General features: G+C 43.9%; 1 protein-coding gene across 2 annotated transcripts in view; it reads left to right on the top strand.

Annotated features, from left to right (window-relative positions):
- Positions 1 to 13,296, top strand: part of AGBL1 (AGBL carboxypeptidase 1) — a 266,584-nt gene that overhangs the window by 95,277 nt on the left and 158,011 nt on the right. For both annotated transcript variants that reach the window (XM_040077478.2, XM_040077473.2), the window contains one exon: positions 7,106 to 7,286. In XM_040077478.2, coding sequence (XP_039933412.1) covers positions 7,106 to 7,286 — 181 coding nt within the window. The remainder of the gene's footprint in view (positions 1 to 7,105; positions 7,287 to 13,296) is intronic.

The raw sequence follows: 13,296 nt of genomic DNA, 5'->3' as shown, positions 1-13,296 counted from the left end.
AGACAGTCTTCATTTCTCCCATGCTGACTGAAAAATTCATGGATTGATGGCCTGGCCATGGCAGTACAAAATACTTGAGTATCTGAAATTGCCTGCTGCCACAGAACAAATTAAACCGTAATGTGTGTGTTATAGAAGCAGGGGATGATAGATCCTTGCCTGACTTCTGACAGATAATCTGGAGCTCCCTACATCAGCTGCCTAGATCATGTGTCGGAGCTGATCTTAGTGGTTGCTGCTCACGCCTTTCAAGGGATACATAAGCAGAACCTGAGAAATAATAATCTAAAGGGTGGTAGAGAGGCTTTGGAAGATCATTACTAATGAGAGAAATCCCAGAAATGATATTACTCCAATTTTGAAGTGGCAAGACTGTCACTAAATGAGCAGGTAAGACAGAATTTTCCATAAATAATTCTGTTCTCTATGTGGGAAGAAGCCCTAATGATGTCAAAATATGATGATGAAATATTTCTGAAATATTTTATGAAATATTTCTGATTAGCCACCAATTAGTGGCTAATGGCTAACATGGCTTAAAATGGTTAACATTAATTAGTAAGCAGACACCTTGTATCAAAGAGAACACAGGAGATGGCAGAGCTGCCTTGTGGACTGGAATAGTGATTCCAGCAGCCCTCAGAACAGAGAGCCAGATTCAGAGGAATAAGAGGAGCCATGGCCCAAGTTTCCGAAGGAGCTATCATGACTTATGTGGCTATAGGCCTCTGCTGGCGCTGATTTGGGTGCTGTAGTGGAGATTCTTGGCACAGGACTTTATGGACAAGGGCTCGTCAGGAGGAAGGGCCAACATTCTGGCACAGCTGTGAGAGCAGTCAGGTCTCCATAGGCTGGCTTAGCTGTTAGTGATTTGTGTTTCTTTTTATGCAGCCTGCTCCCACTGGGCAGTGAGGATAGGTGATTGCAATCTCTTTATAGGAGCCTTTTGCAATTTAAAGGTTATTTCTCCTTCCTCTCTCTTCACCTTTTCATTCTGTGTCTGAAACCCATTTTCTCCAATTTTTCAGCCTAAGACTTCTAAACATTTAGTGATTTGCGATGACCTCTTCAGTTTTCATCAGTTTTTATAACCTGTGGTGGGCAGCAGTGGGCACAGCACTGCAGCTATTTGGTTTTGCTCACTGGGTTGAGCAGAGGGAAGTAACAGAATGTTCCTTGCCTTGGCTGTGATGCTGCCTGGTGTGGGTCTCAGGAGAGCTGCCATTTTTGCAACTGCTTTACATCACTATCTCATCTTCTGTGAGTCCACTGATCCTTCTCAGCAGTAGTTTTTCCTAGCCAGCTGTCCCCACCTTGTCCCATGCCCTCGGAATGTGGCTGAGGGGAGCAGAGATGGATGGCAGCAGTGAGCACAGGTGTGGGAGGTGCACCCAGGCAGAGGAATTCTTCTGCTAGTGACAGCCCTGGGAGGAGGAAAATGCAGGTAACTTGCTTCACAGCAGCTTTATAAGGTACCTGGATGGTTTCAGTTCTGAAGTTTGATGATTTTTGAGCAGCTCAGAGGTGTGCAGAGTGACACTGGATGTGCCAGTGAATGCTGAGCGTGTATATCCAGGACTGGATGAGGCAGTGGTTGGAAATTTCTGCTAGAGTAATGCAGGTGCAGACACTTGGGATGGGAATGTTAGTTGTAATCTGAGGCAATTTCCAAAGGGTTATAGAAGGCTTTCCATGTGTGTAAGTCCTGAAAATAAGGTTCAGTTTTTCCCCAACCTTCCTCGAGAGGAATGCTTCGATTTGAACGGGAATTAGTTCATGTGGGTTTCCTTTGCCTTCAGTCATACTGAAGGTCCTGCTAAACAATGACAGTGGTTCCTGCTGCTTTAAGAGCTTGGGATTTTGGAAACATCCCCAAAACAGGCTTGACAACTTGCTTATCAATTTCCTCGAGTTGAAACCCAGCGTTAGTAGCAGGTCAAGCTGAACTGAGGCTGAGCAGTCTGTACCCATATTCAGCTCCCCGATCATCTCTGATTCAGAGGTGAATGAATTCATAAAACAAGTACACAAAAGGAGGTTGCCAAGCAACTTGGAGGCTGAAACTCTGCCATCATGCTATGAAGGTAGAGAACAGGCAGCCGAGATGATTTGAATGTTCACTTCTTTGCCTTAGGTAACAGTAATAATACATATAATATAGAAGTATTTAAAAAAGGAATAGGTCATTGATAATTCTGGAAAACAACATCTGATCCTGCTAGACTGTATCTTGCCTCTGTATTAAGATCTGTCTGCTTTTGGGGCATCTAGCCAAAAACAGGCACAGCAAGGAGACAGCAATACAGGGTGAGGGGAGATGGGCAGGGAAGAATTATTCTGTCCTAAGGCAACTTGAAAGTCTGACAACTGGTGGAAAACTTTTAGGAATGGAGAAGAGTATCTGACACAGATTCTGCCTCAGATCAGGCTCATTGTTTTCTGTGATCTCAGTGTTTGATGTGTTTTACAAATACACTTTAATTGTGCATCACACCATGTCCTCTCTGCTCTCTGCCTTTTCATAACTCTGCAGCCTTGGGCATGTCGGATGTATCCAGGGCATGATGCAGCTGTGACATGCATGGAAGAGCTATGTGATGGTTCTCCTGTTTACCCATCATTTACTCACTGAATAGCCTGTAGTGGGCACAGCTAATTAAGCTGGGAGGAAAAGTTTCACTCTCTCGGTTTTTCTCTACTCTATCCCGGGGTAAACTCGGCCCTTTGATCTGTGTAATGCTCCCGGTAGTCATGCTGTACTTAGACACAAAGGAGAAAAAGAAGCTTGTGTCTTAATGGCCCTGGGCTTGTGCAGAGGAAGGAGAGGTATGCAGAGGCACAGCCAGCGAGATTCAGCCCTGGACTCAGATCTAGACTGAATTTTTCACATGCTGTGTACATAACTCCCTTTGACTCCTTGAGAAATCCTAGCCCTGTGTCATTTCAACGCGCTGTCCCTTTACAAATGGCATGGCTCAGACCTCAGCTTGAAATAATTTAGAACAGCAGCTCAGGTCAGGGCATCTGGAAGTGCTTTTCACTTCCTTTCTGCGCTCCCCTTGATGAGGGACACTGCTGTGTTAATGGGGTTTTGTTCTTTTCTTTCAGGCTCCTCGTTCCCCAATTGATGTCACGATTAATGACATCAAAGCCTCTTCTTAGTGAACCTTGGTGATGACATGACTAGAGGAGGACCCTTAGAGGCAGGAGATTAAGCAGCAAGTTAGCACTACTGGAAGAACAAAGCTCTCATTTTCATGCATATATCCACAATCAAAAATGAGTGAAGAGAAGGAGAGATGGGAATTAGGCGATGCATTAGTAAAATTATCATTCAAAGATTCTTTGCTTGAAGTTTTGCAAGAGACATCAGTGATTCTTTAATCTCCCACCTTGGGTATTGTTGATGCCATGTTATATCCTGGGCATGTCAAAATGTAACACAGTGTATGGAGATGTGATTTGTTGAATAAGGCTTTATGTAGCATGAAAAGACTTCTCTACTTTCCTTTTTTATTATTTAGATTCCCAGAGAAGGTTATGTGCAGTGTGGGCCTTGCAGAGATAAATGGCTAACGTGAGCTTTCTGGCAGTTTCCTCAGAACTTGGAAAGGAGCTGCCTAAGTGTTGGCCTGAGGATTCTGGAGACTTAAGCTCAATTCTGGTCCTGGGAGGAGGTGAGAGAACCTGAGGTTGTGAGTCCTTGACAGAGGTTTATTAGGGCATGGGAAATTCTACCACAGGGCTCTGAAAGAGCAGAGAGAGAAGGGCAGCTGGGCACCAGTATAAACCAGTAAGCTGTACGGGGTAGTACTGAGCTGGTCTGGTCAGGACTGCAGTCATGGGGGTGTTGGAAGTCAGAAATGAAGGGAAGCAGCTGAACTGAGTGCAGATATCTTGGCTGGTGCTGCCAGTTGAGTGTGGAGCATGGCTGGCCAGCGCTCTGTCTACTCCTTTCATGAGCTCTGTTAATAGCAGTTAGCACAATAATTCCAAAGTAACTGGATATGCTGTAAAACATAGGTTTGGGCCACTCCTGCTGTTTTCCAGGTGTTTCAAGAGCAGCAAGTTTTATGGCCATGTCATCAGCTCTTTGCTCTATTTGCTGCATCATTAGTTTTCAGGCTGGGAGCACTCTGGGGGAGCAGCATTTGGATGTGGGGTTTGGCTGTGATGGCCCCTGTGAAGGGAGCAGACAGTTAACAAGCCCTGTGGTTTCCTTGCTTGTACAAACCTTCCTTATGACTCTCCTGTGGGTGGGATGTCAGAGCTGTGGATGTGCTTGGCAGGAGGGGTTCTTTCAAAGGAAACTTTCACTGGAATAGAGAGATTTCCTTAGCTGGACTTGCAGGCAATGGGGCCCTCCTGCTGTCACCCACAGGAGAACAGTGTAGGTGATCTCTGTTCTTTCCCTGCCCTCACATTTCCTTGGGTTTAAGATCTGGAGCTTTTCCAACTAAGTAAGACAAGCTTGACTTTGATGAGCCTTGAGAGGAACAGCAGAACTTTGGTCTCTGCCAGCCCTGTGCTGTTACAATTATCAGAATTATGGCAAATTGTCCTTGGTTTCTGACATGAGAAAGCTGTTGCTTAGAGGTTTTTTAAACTTTTCTTTCTTTGACTGAGGAATGAGCCTCTCAATTGAGATGCTGAGCTCTGTACCGATAACCAGAAGAGGTAAGAGTTGTTAAAGCTGTATTCATCCATTGCAAAAGAGAGCACATTTTATTTTGCTCTGTGCTATTTACAGCTGTTGTCCATTAGAAGTCCTCAGGAGCCTCATTCCCAGCTATAACTGCACAGCCCCATAAGTTTAGCTCAGCAATGAGCCTGCAAAACAGCACTAAATCATGGTGATGGGAGAAAGGAGAAAATGTTTGGAAATGGCAAAATGCAGCTGATGTCTTTGTGAAATCTGGTTTTTGTTTGTTGCCATTATAAGGTGTAACTAAGGTAGATGGTAATGCACAATTAGCTGGAAAAGAACAGAACTACTGTACTCTAATTCTGGGGGGAAAAAATCAGAATGGCTAGTTCTGCAGGAGCTAAAGGAATCTTTTGCAGTCCATAAGCGCCTAAGGCACTTGTGAGTACACACTGATGAAAATGCACCAACCCCCCAGTACAGGGAGGTGTAAGGATGATAAAAGCCCAATATGTGGCTATTGAGAACAGAGTCCCAGCTGCTTTACTGGACCAGAGCATGATTGCTCCCTGTGAGCTCTTTGAGCTGAGAGCACAGTTCACTCTTCTAGTGCCCACCAACTGTCTAAGAGGGGAGCGTGGATGTGGGATTATTTCCAAATTCTGAGTGTGTCTCTGTGTGATGTAACTAAATTATGCTGTAAAGTATGTACTGAGCAGAACTCTGCAGAATATACAGTTAAGGAGAGAAATTAATGCTTATTCCTTTTTTGAACGTGAAATGAGGAATTTCACCTGTACTCCCAGCTCTGACACAGCCTTTTCTAGGTCAGACAAACTGCTAAACAGCTCTTTATTACCATCTGTATTTTTGGGGATGGTGTTCTACCTCCCTGTTTTGCTATGATTGATCAATGATCTGTAAAACATATGGAAACTGAAGGATGGCTTTGGGAGCTAAGGACATATTCGTGTAAGGTGCTAATTCAGCATTTGTTCACAAGAACACTCAGCTGATGCCTTTGGTTTTCCATTCTTTCCTTTGGCCTCTCCCAGTCCTGTCAGCTGGGGACCTCCAATTCGCAAAGGGGACAGAGCCTGAGCTGTGCTGCCTGAATGGAACAAACCTGGCTGTGATGCCCTGACAGATAAAGCTTTCCACTGAAGTAAATCTGTCAGGTTGACTTGTGATAGTGAATGCTCACAAAAGGATCATTTTGAGACAGATAATTGCTTTCTCCTTTCCTTTTATTTTCTGTGCCTGGCAGGTGTCTCCTTCTGCCTTCTCCTCTTTCCTTGGCCCATCCCTGAAGTGTGCTCAGCACAGATGGGATCTTCAAAGAATCTGCTGTCAAACTTGGTCTTTTCTAAGCATATGTATGCTGAGAGTTTTTGGAGGCTTGTAGCCAGACCAAATGTGTTTAGTGGCTTTTTCACAGGAACAGCAAATAACATATCTGATAACAAGAAAACTTCTGCTGTTAAGTTGCAAGTCTGTTTTGAAATAGGTACAGTAGAGATTATCAATGAACTGTTTAGTAAAAATTCAGTTTACTCTTTGGTTTTTTCTTTGGTTTTTGGTTTTTTTAAAGCAACCTCCCAAATCCCCTCCCCTACCTCAAATTGCCACAGCTTATGTTTCCCATGCTTGAGAGTAGTGCTAGAAACAGATGAACTCTTCTAGTTGCAACTTCGGAAAATCAGCCTCTCTAATCTGAGTGAGCATCTATAATATATAAAACTGAATAAGTCTTTCCACCAAAAGCAACAGCTTGCCTTAGCTATGTGCATTGTTATTTCTACCTTTTGTTGTGTCGTTATGAAATAATGGTTAGGTTTGAGTACTCAACCTCTGCAGCCCTGGTGAACATATGAATGTATTTTCTTTGATTGTATTAGTTTGGTTCAATTGTTTATTATTTTGACCCTACAACACAAATTATTTCCAGAGATCAGGCAGCTTGCTTGTCCTTGGAGCCCCTTATGGGTGGGCAAATCTGCTTAGATATTTAGAAAGTTGTAAATTGTTAATGGTGAAATACTGAAACTGGAGTGGGACCTTAGAAAATTAAATAATTTCTTGCTGCCTTTTAAACCTTGATGAAATTTGATGGGATCAAACTTTCAATAATTGCTAGAAAGTATGGTAAAGTTATTTGGAGAGGCAGCAACCTGCACCTGCAGAACTCTTTCTAATGGTACATGTAAATATTTGTGAGTTATCATAGAGCAAACAGAGAGATCAGGATGAAACAGGCTCTGCACTGGTTCTGAGGACCAAGTCTGTGATCAGGTTATAAATGGCACCTTGAGATAATATCTGCAATGTATAGGGGTGTATTTTCCTTAGAATACATTTTGGATTGTTATCTAAATTCAAAAGGAATAAAATCCACTTGCAAAGATCTTGTTCAAAGAAAAGTCCTGTTTAGTTTGGGGATGTTTCTGCTTTCTTTTGCAGGCAGCCGTCCTTATGTGTTTCTCACAGCCCGTGTTCACCCTGGGGAGAGCAACGCCAGCTGGGTGATGAAGGGGACCCTGGAGTTCCTGGTGAGCAGTGACCCCATTGCTGAGCTCCTGAGGAAATGCTTCATCTTCAAGATTGTGCCCATGCTTAATCCTGATGGAGTCATCCATGGCAAGTGAGTTGTGACATGTGCTTATTCTGGGGTTTGTCTGAGCCCCCCAGCAGGTCTCCAATGTTTGTGCCGGGAGAATTGCCTTTGGCTCGTGTTTTATGCATCCTGTTATCAGTCCCCTGTGGAAAACGTGAATCTGAGACATGGCCTGGTGTGCTGTCTTGCATTTGTCAGGTGCATGTGGTGCTGTAGTGTCTGTGGTCAGAAGATCTCTCCGTTCTCTTGAAGGACTATTAGTGGTGCTGGAGAAACAGGATCTTTACTGGCAAATGGAGCTTTATCCATTCTGCTAAAGCAGCAGGGCAGAATACAGCTGCAAAGCAGATTTGCTTGGGGAAAACTGACTGTAATTACTGCTTTGCATAAGCTGGTGGGGGGAGGATGAATAAGGATTCCTTAAATTTTCACAGAAATATTTCTGTATAGTGAACCTTCTTCCTTCTCCCACCTTCTTTTCAATCTTCCTTCCCACATCTTTCCTAAGAGATGCCGAATCTGATCTTGGAAAATATTGATTCCTTTTTGCATTCTGTACCTTGTACCCTCCCTGTCCACCCACAGTAACTCCCCTCTCCCTGTGCATGACTGGAAAAGGTACAGCTCTGCTCCTGATGTGTTGAGCTGAAGTAAATACTGTTGTGTGAAACCTTGAGGAGGGCACTAAGCTAAGGTAGGCTTGCACTTTGCTGGAAAACAAATCTCCCCCTCTCTGCAGACAGTGGAATTCACTTTGGGTGTTTGTGGGGTGGCAGTGAGTTAATAACTCTTGGTCCTGCCCGATGATGGCAGGACATCATGATCACATCCCACCAGTGGCTGCTGTCTTGACCTGGTGATGGGGTCTTGCAGGGTTTACAACAACTCTGTCCCCTGGCTTATTGCAGAGGAGCACAGGACAAGTGTCAAAGCTGAAAGATGGGCTTAAACAAGCACTGGAACACAGCAAATTGTAGAGGAACAACTTTTCTTAAGCTACAGTCCCACACCTGCTTTGGGGTTGGACTGTGCTGGTTGAGTGTTGCAGGAATAGAAAAGGAAATCTTGAGCGACAACTACACTGAGCTGGGTTTCAAACTCATTTGAGTTTGGGGTGAGTGGCTCATCAAGGAGACTTTGGGCTTTTCTGACTGTCTCTGGTCTGTGAAGTCACAGCTTTTGGGCTGCTGTTCTCCCTGGAGCCTGGGTCTGCCAGAAGTCTGGGAGGAGGGTTCAGAACAGCTGGGTACTGCCCCATGGTATTCAGAGCCTCTGTTGGCACCAAATCTTTCTTGATCCTCACAGACAGAAGGAACAAGAAAAGCAATTGTGGCTTTCCCCCACCCTTTTTTTTTTTTCCTCTCACTACGCTTAGTTAAATTTTCCATCAGATGTGGGACTGGAGGGAATGGCTGACCTTTTCCTCCAGCTGTCAGGAACCAGTGTAGCAGAGAAGGGACCTTCAGGACGGGGAATGTGGCTCTTGGTGACACCTGAATGAAGGGTATGGCCCAGGCTTGTGTCACACAGGAGGGTATTTTGTTCCATGGTGCAGATGAGCTTGGACTGTAGATAAATCTGGTGATGAAGAAATGTTTAGTATGCTTTAAATGGATAGGACAAGGAGAACAGGGATTTGGCCATGTCTCCTTTACTGATCAGGAGGCCTGGGGAGGGGAATAAATAATTTCTTTACGCTTTAAATTAAATACACTCTCTTGTGAAGCCTCCCATGGCCCGTATATTCTTTTTTTTTTTTTAATATGTCTGTTTTTTGTAGCCTTGGTTCTTCCTATACTAAAAGAAATATTTTGGGCCTCAGGTAGTGTGTAAGAGTGTGTGTGGGTTTGTAAGAGCTTGTGGGAGTATGTAAGAGTTGCCACCTTCTTCCTCTTCCTTTACCTGATTTTAATGTTTCCTTTTTCTTTTCATCTGCTTTCCTTTTCTCACTCTTCCCTCCTGTTGAATCAGGGAGGCTTTTCATTGAAAAGAACTTGATGAATTTTGTAAATTAACTAACCAATGAGTGGAGATGGGAGCTGGTGAGTCTTTTTTTAGATGAAGGAAATTTATTGGAAGCCACATGATTTCTTCAAAGCCGTGGGGTAACCATAGTAGCAGCTAGGTAGAGGAAATCCTGATTTTTCCCTTGGAATATAGCCATGGACTATTCTTTATCTGCTTTAAAAACTTCCTGTTCCCTCCTGCACCTTCCCTTCCCCAGCACAGGCTGAGTAAGCTTTGCTTCTCCAAGGTAAAGCAGGTGCTGGATTTTCTCTCTCTATTGGTGCTCCCTCCCCTTTAATTTACTCCTTCTGTTCCTTGTTTGCTCAGGGACTTTGTTCATTTCCTCCCCAAACCTATCAGAGGAATGCTTCCATTTTTTGACAATTACTGAAATAAAGAGATAGAAATGCCCACTAAAATCCCTTCTAGAACCATTTTCCTCTGCACACTCTCACAAACTGCAAAGGAAAAAAGGAGTGTGCTCCCACTTAACCTTTGGAACCTGGTGCCTTCTGTTTCGAAGGATGATCTTAAAAGGGGCAGAAGAAGCACGTTTGTCTCTATATCCAAACACACTATTTGTGTAAATGACTTTTTTCTCTCCTGTGTTAATGCTTACTCTCCTGAATGGACACATTGTGTTCTCTGGGCAATAAGAGGCAGAAAGGATCAGGGATAGGAAAAAACCTAAGGGCCGGTCTAAGCAGTCAGTTTATGATGCAGAACTGCATCCTTAAGGACTAAATCTTGAGGTGGTGTCACACAAAGCTGTACAACTGCAGACATCACTCCTTCTCTTTATTGCTTCTCTGTGGTCGGAGGGTTGAAGGAGTTTAGCTCTAAATTGGTGCCATGCACTCTGCAAACACACTCCAAGGGCTCTCTCCAGACTGGTTAATCTATGATGTGTGTGTTTCTCTAAGAATAGCTCAGAGATGTGAGCAGGCTGGGAAAGGAGTGGTTTTGAACTGATGGGATCTCTCTCTAGGAGAGAGGTGCTACAGGAGTCTCGTGCTGCTCTTTGACAGGTGCTCTGTGAGTCTGTCCCCGTGTTTTCTTCAGAAGTTCTGCACCTAAATTGCACCCACCATGTCAAAAGTAGTTGGGTAGGCATATGTGGAAGGCAAGGCATACTTGGATAAGAAAAGAGCATTTTATAAATTGTTAAAGACTCAGCCCTCACATATACTGGCTGTGCTGAGATGTACAATGTAAAGTGGAAAGAGTGTGTGCACTGGTGCTTTCCTGAAGACCTCAGAGATGAAAAAAGATGTAAGCTCTGTGAACATCTGTACTGGAATACTTGGTGGCTCTGGGAGATGCATATGAAGTGTGGGTTAATTTCCCTCAGGTAGAGCAGGAATTTTTACAGCTCTTTGCTGCTTTGGTGCCTCAGGTGTTGCTTCTGTTGCCTTCCACTGAGAGGGCAGTGATGGATTTGAGAGCTTAGGGTACCAAATGTGGCTAGTGCCTGCACAGCATGAGATAAAATATGAGCTGCTGTATTTCTTAGCTCTCATTTCTGTGAACTGTTCCTTGGTGGAACAACCAGAAATGGTGTCTGGCTCTTCACCACACACTTGTCTGAGTTCCTCTCTGCTGTGGGAGGTGCCCCGGCTTCATCCAAGGCCCTTTGTGCTGTGCTGACGTGACAGCCCATCCTTGGCTCTCCTTCTGTGATAAACATCCCCCTGCAGACAGCTGCACCCCAGGACTCTCCCTCCTGACAGCACTTTCTGTGCAGGATTGTTTATTCCTTCCTTTATCAGCCAGGGCTGCTGGGCCCCCTGAGTTATTAGCTCTATTCATTCATTGTCAGTGTTTCCTCCTTCGTAAATATGCCCCCATATGTCTCTGCTCCCCAGGAATATGCTTTCTTTTCTATTTACTGCTTTTCCCAGGCCCCCACCTCCTCATCTCTCTCTCCACCCAACGGCCCAATAACAGCCAAGGAGATAAATAAGCTCTATAACTCTTCCCAGCTATTATTTGTTGTTGTTGTTGTTGTTGTTGCCCTACATGGTAATATATATAATAACAAGGAAACAAATCTTATTACTAAAGTAATTACAATAAATAAAAAGCTGAGAGGGGAGATGAAGGAAGGGTCTGTCAGGGGAGTGATTGCAGTAGGATTTTTTAAAATTTAATTTACTCGAGATGTTCTCTGCCACTTTGCTGATACCCTGCTGAGGGGGGCTGTGACTAATTAGCAGCCAGCTGTTGTTTTAACACCCTCACCTAATTTATAGTGTGCCTGAGCCTCTAAAACAGGAGCCTGTGTGATATTGTCTGTGGGACTCAGCACCCGCCCTATGTCAGTAAGTAGTTGGCTTTATTGTTTGGTGCTTTTGCTTCTCAGAAGCCGTATAGCTGAAATTTTGGGTGCTTTGCTACAATTCCTTTTATCTTCAGCATATCCCACATGCTTTCAGGAATTTGACCCAGAGAATGAACACAATTTGTTGCTTTTAATTTCTTGTCCCAGTGTCCAGCCTAACAACTGCTGGTTTTTGACTAACAAGTGTGGCATGGGCAGGATCTAGGGTTTGTTTAAATTCTGAGGCCTCATTCTCCTGTTGGCGGGTTTCTCATGGAAGTACCGTATTGTTCTTGCTAATAGAACGGAGATTGCTGTATCATCTGTCTTCTAAATGGTCGTGAAATCTAATTAGTTAATGGCCATATTAAAAACTGGAAGGATCCAAGGCATTGTTCCATGTTTCATCAGTCTCCCAGTTGCCAATTGCCAAAGCACATGCAGTCTTTGTAAGCTCTCAAACAGTAAAGGTGCCCAGTGAGTTGTGTGTGTGTCCCTGTGCTCTTTCCTGTACAATTTGTGCTGGTGATGCAAGGGCACCTGGAAATTTTAGTACAAAAAAATCCCTGGGTGTGGGCTCAGTGATGTTACTGACTATTAAACACTTCAGCTTCTAGCCTTGGGAACGATTTCACTTTGGATAGGTTCTACCTTGCATTTTCAAGTTAGCATGATTATTAGATATGAACAGGTTGTTCCACAGGCTCAGAAAGGAATCCCTTTGTTCTGCATTCGTGTCTGTTTTCCTAAGTGATGATGTGAGTTTGTAATCAGATGTGTGCTCTCCTTTGAAGACATTTTCAGGAGCCAGGAGACTGGTGTACAAAGCTAGCTTTTAGTAAAGTTAATGAGATGATTGAATTATATTATAATTCTTGTTAGCTTGATTGCGTGTCATTATCCCTTTTGTTTGTTATTATGCTTATTTGAGTCCCATTTGTGGGATATTATTCCCATCACAATTGTGCCCTTGCTGGGCTCTGTAGAGAGGCAGGCAAGGAGCAGCTGGTGCCTTCTTAGGGCCTGGTGCATTAGTGCCACGGGCTGTGTGGTGGGATTGGTGGGAATGAAAAGGGAGCTGTGCTGTTGGCTCCCATTCAGCCTGACCCAACATCTCAGCCCTGGCAACATGAGGCACTTCATGGAGCTCTGAGCTTTGTAGTAGCAGCTCTTCTTCAAGATTACATCCCAGCACAGGGAAAGTGTCCTGCTGTAATTACTTCCACAACCACCTGGTGAGAGTTTGTGAAGGATACCTCAGTATAATCAACGCAGGAATTGGGGAAATGTATTAAAAATCAGAATTCTCTTTAATACCTTCTTGGGATTTCCAGGAAATATATGCAAACCCTGGTCCAGCTGCCTGCATAAGCAAATTTACACTGAGATGTAATTGCTGCTGGACTTGGATGGTACCTTGTAGCTGATTGTGGTAGACATCAAACACTGTTATCAAAGCTGAATATTTTGGAGTTGAGCTAATATCACAAGTAAAGAGGCTCTTTTGGCCACTCATCTCCAGATCAAGCCTGTTTACCTGAGTTACAGCCTGTTGGAAGCTACAGATGCAGAGATGGAGTTGTTATTCATAGGATGGGAGAAGAGAAGTCCACAAAATGAAATTGTAAAAACTTCACTTTTATAGATGCAATGAAGAATGTCCAGTACTTTACTGCAATATCCACACTACCTGGAAAGCTGAAATTGCCT

The sequence above is a fragment of the Hirundo rustica genome, chromosome 13 (assembly GCF_015227805.2).
Source record: "Hirundo rustica isolate bHirRus1 chromosome 13, bHirRus1.pri.v3, whole genome shotgun sequence".
NCBI lineage: Eukaryota > Metazoa > Chordata > Aves > Passeriformes > Hirundinidae > Hirundo > Hirundo rustica.
The sequence above is the reverse complement of the archived record's forward strand: the minus strand, read 5'-3'. Positions and strand labels throughout refer to the sequence as shown.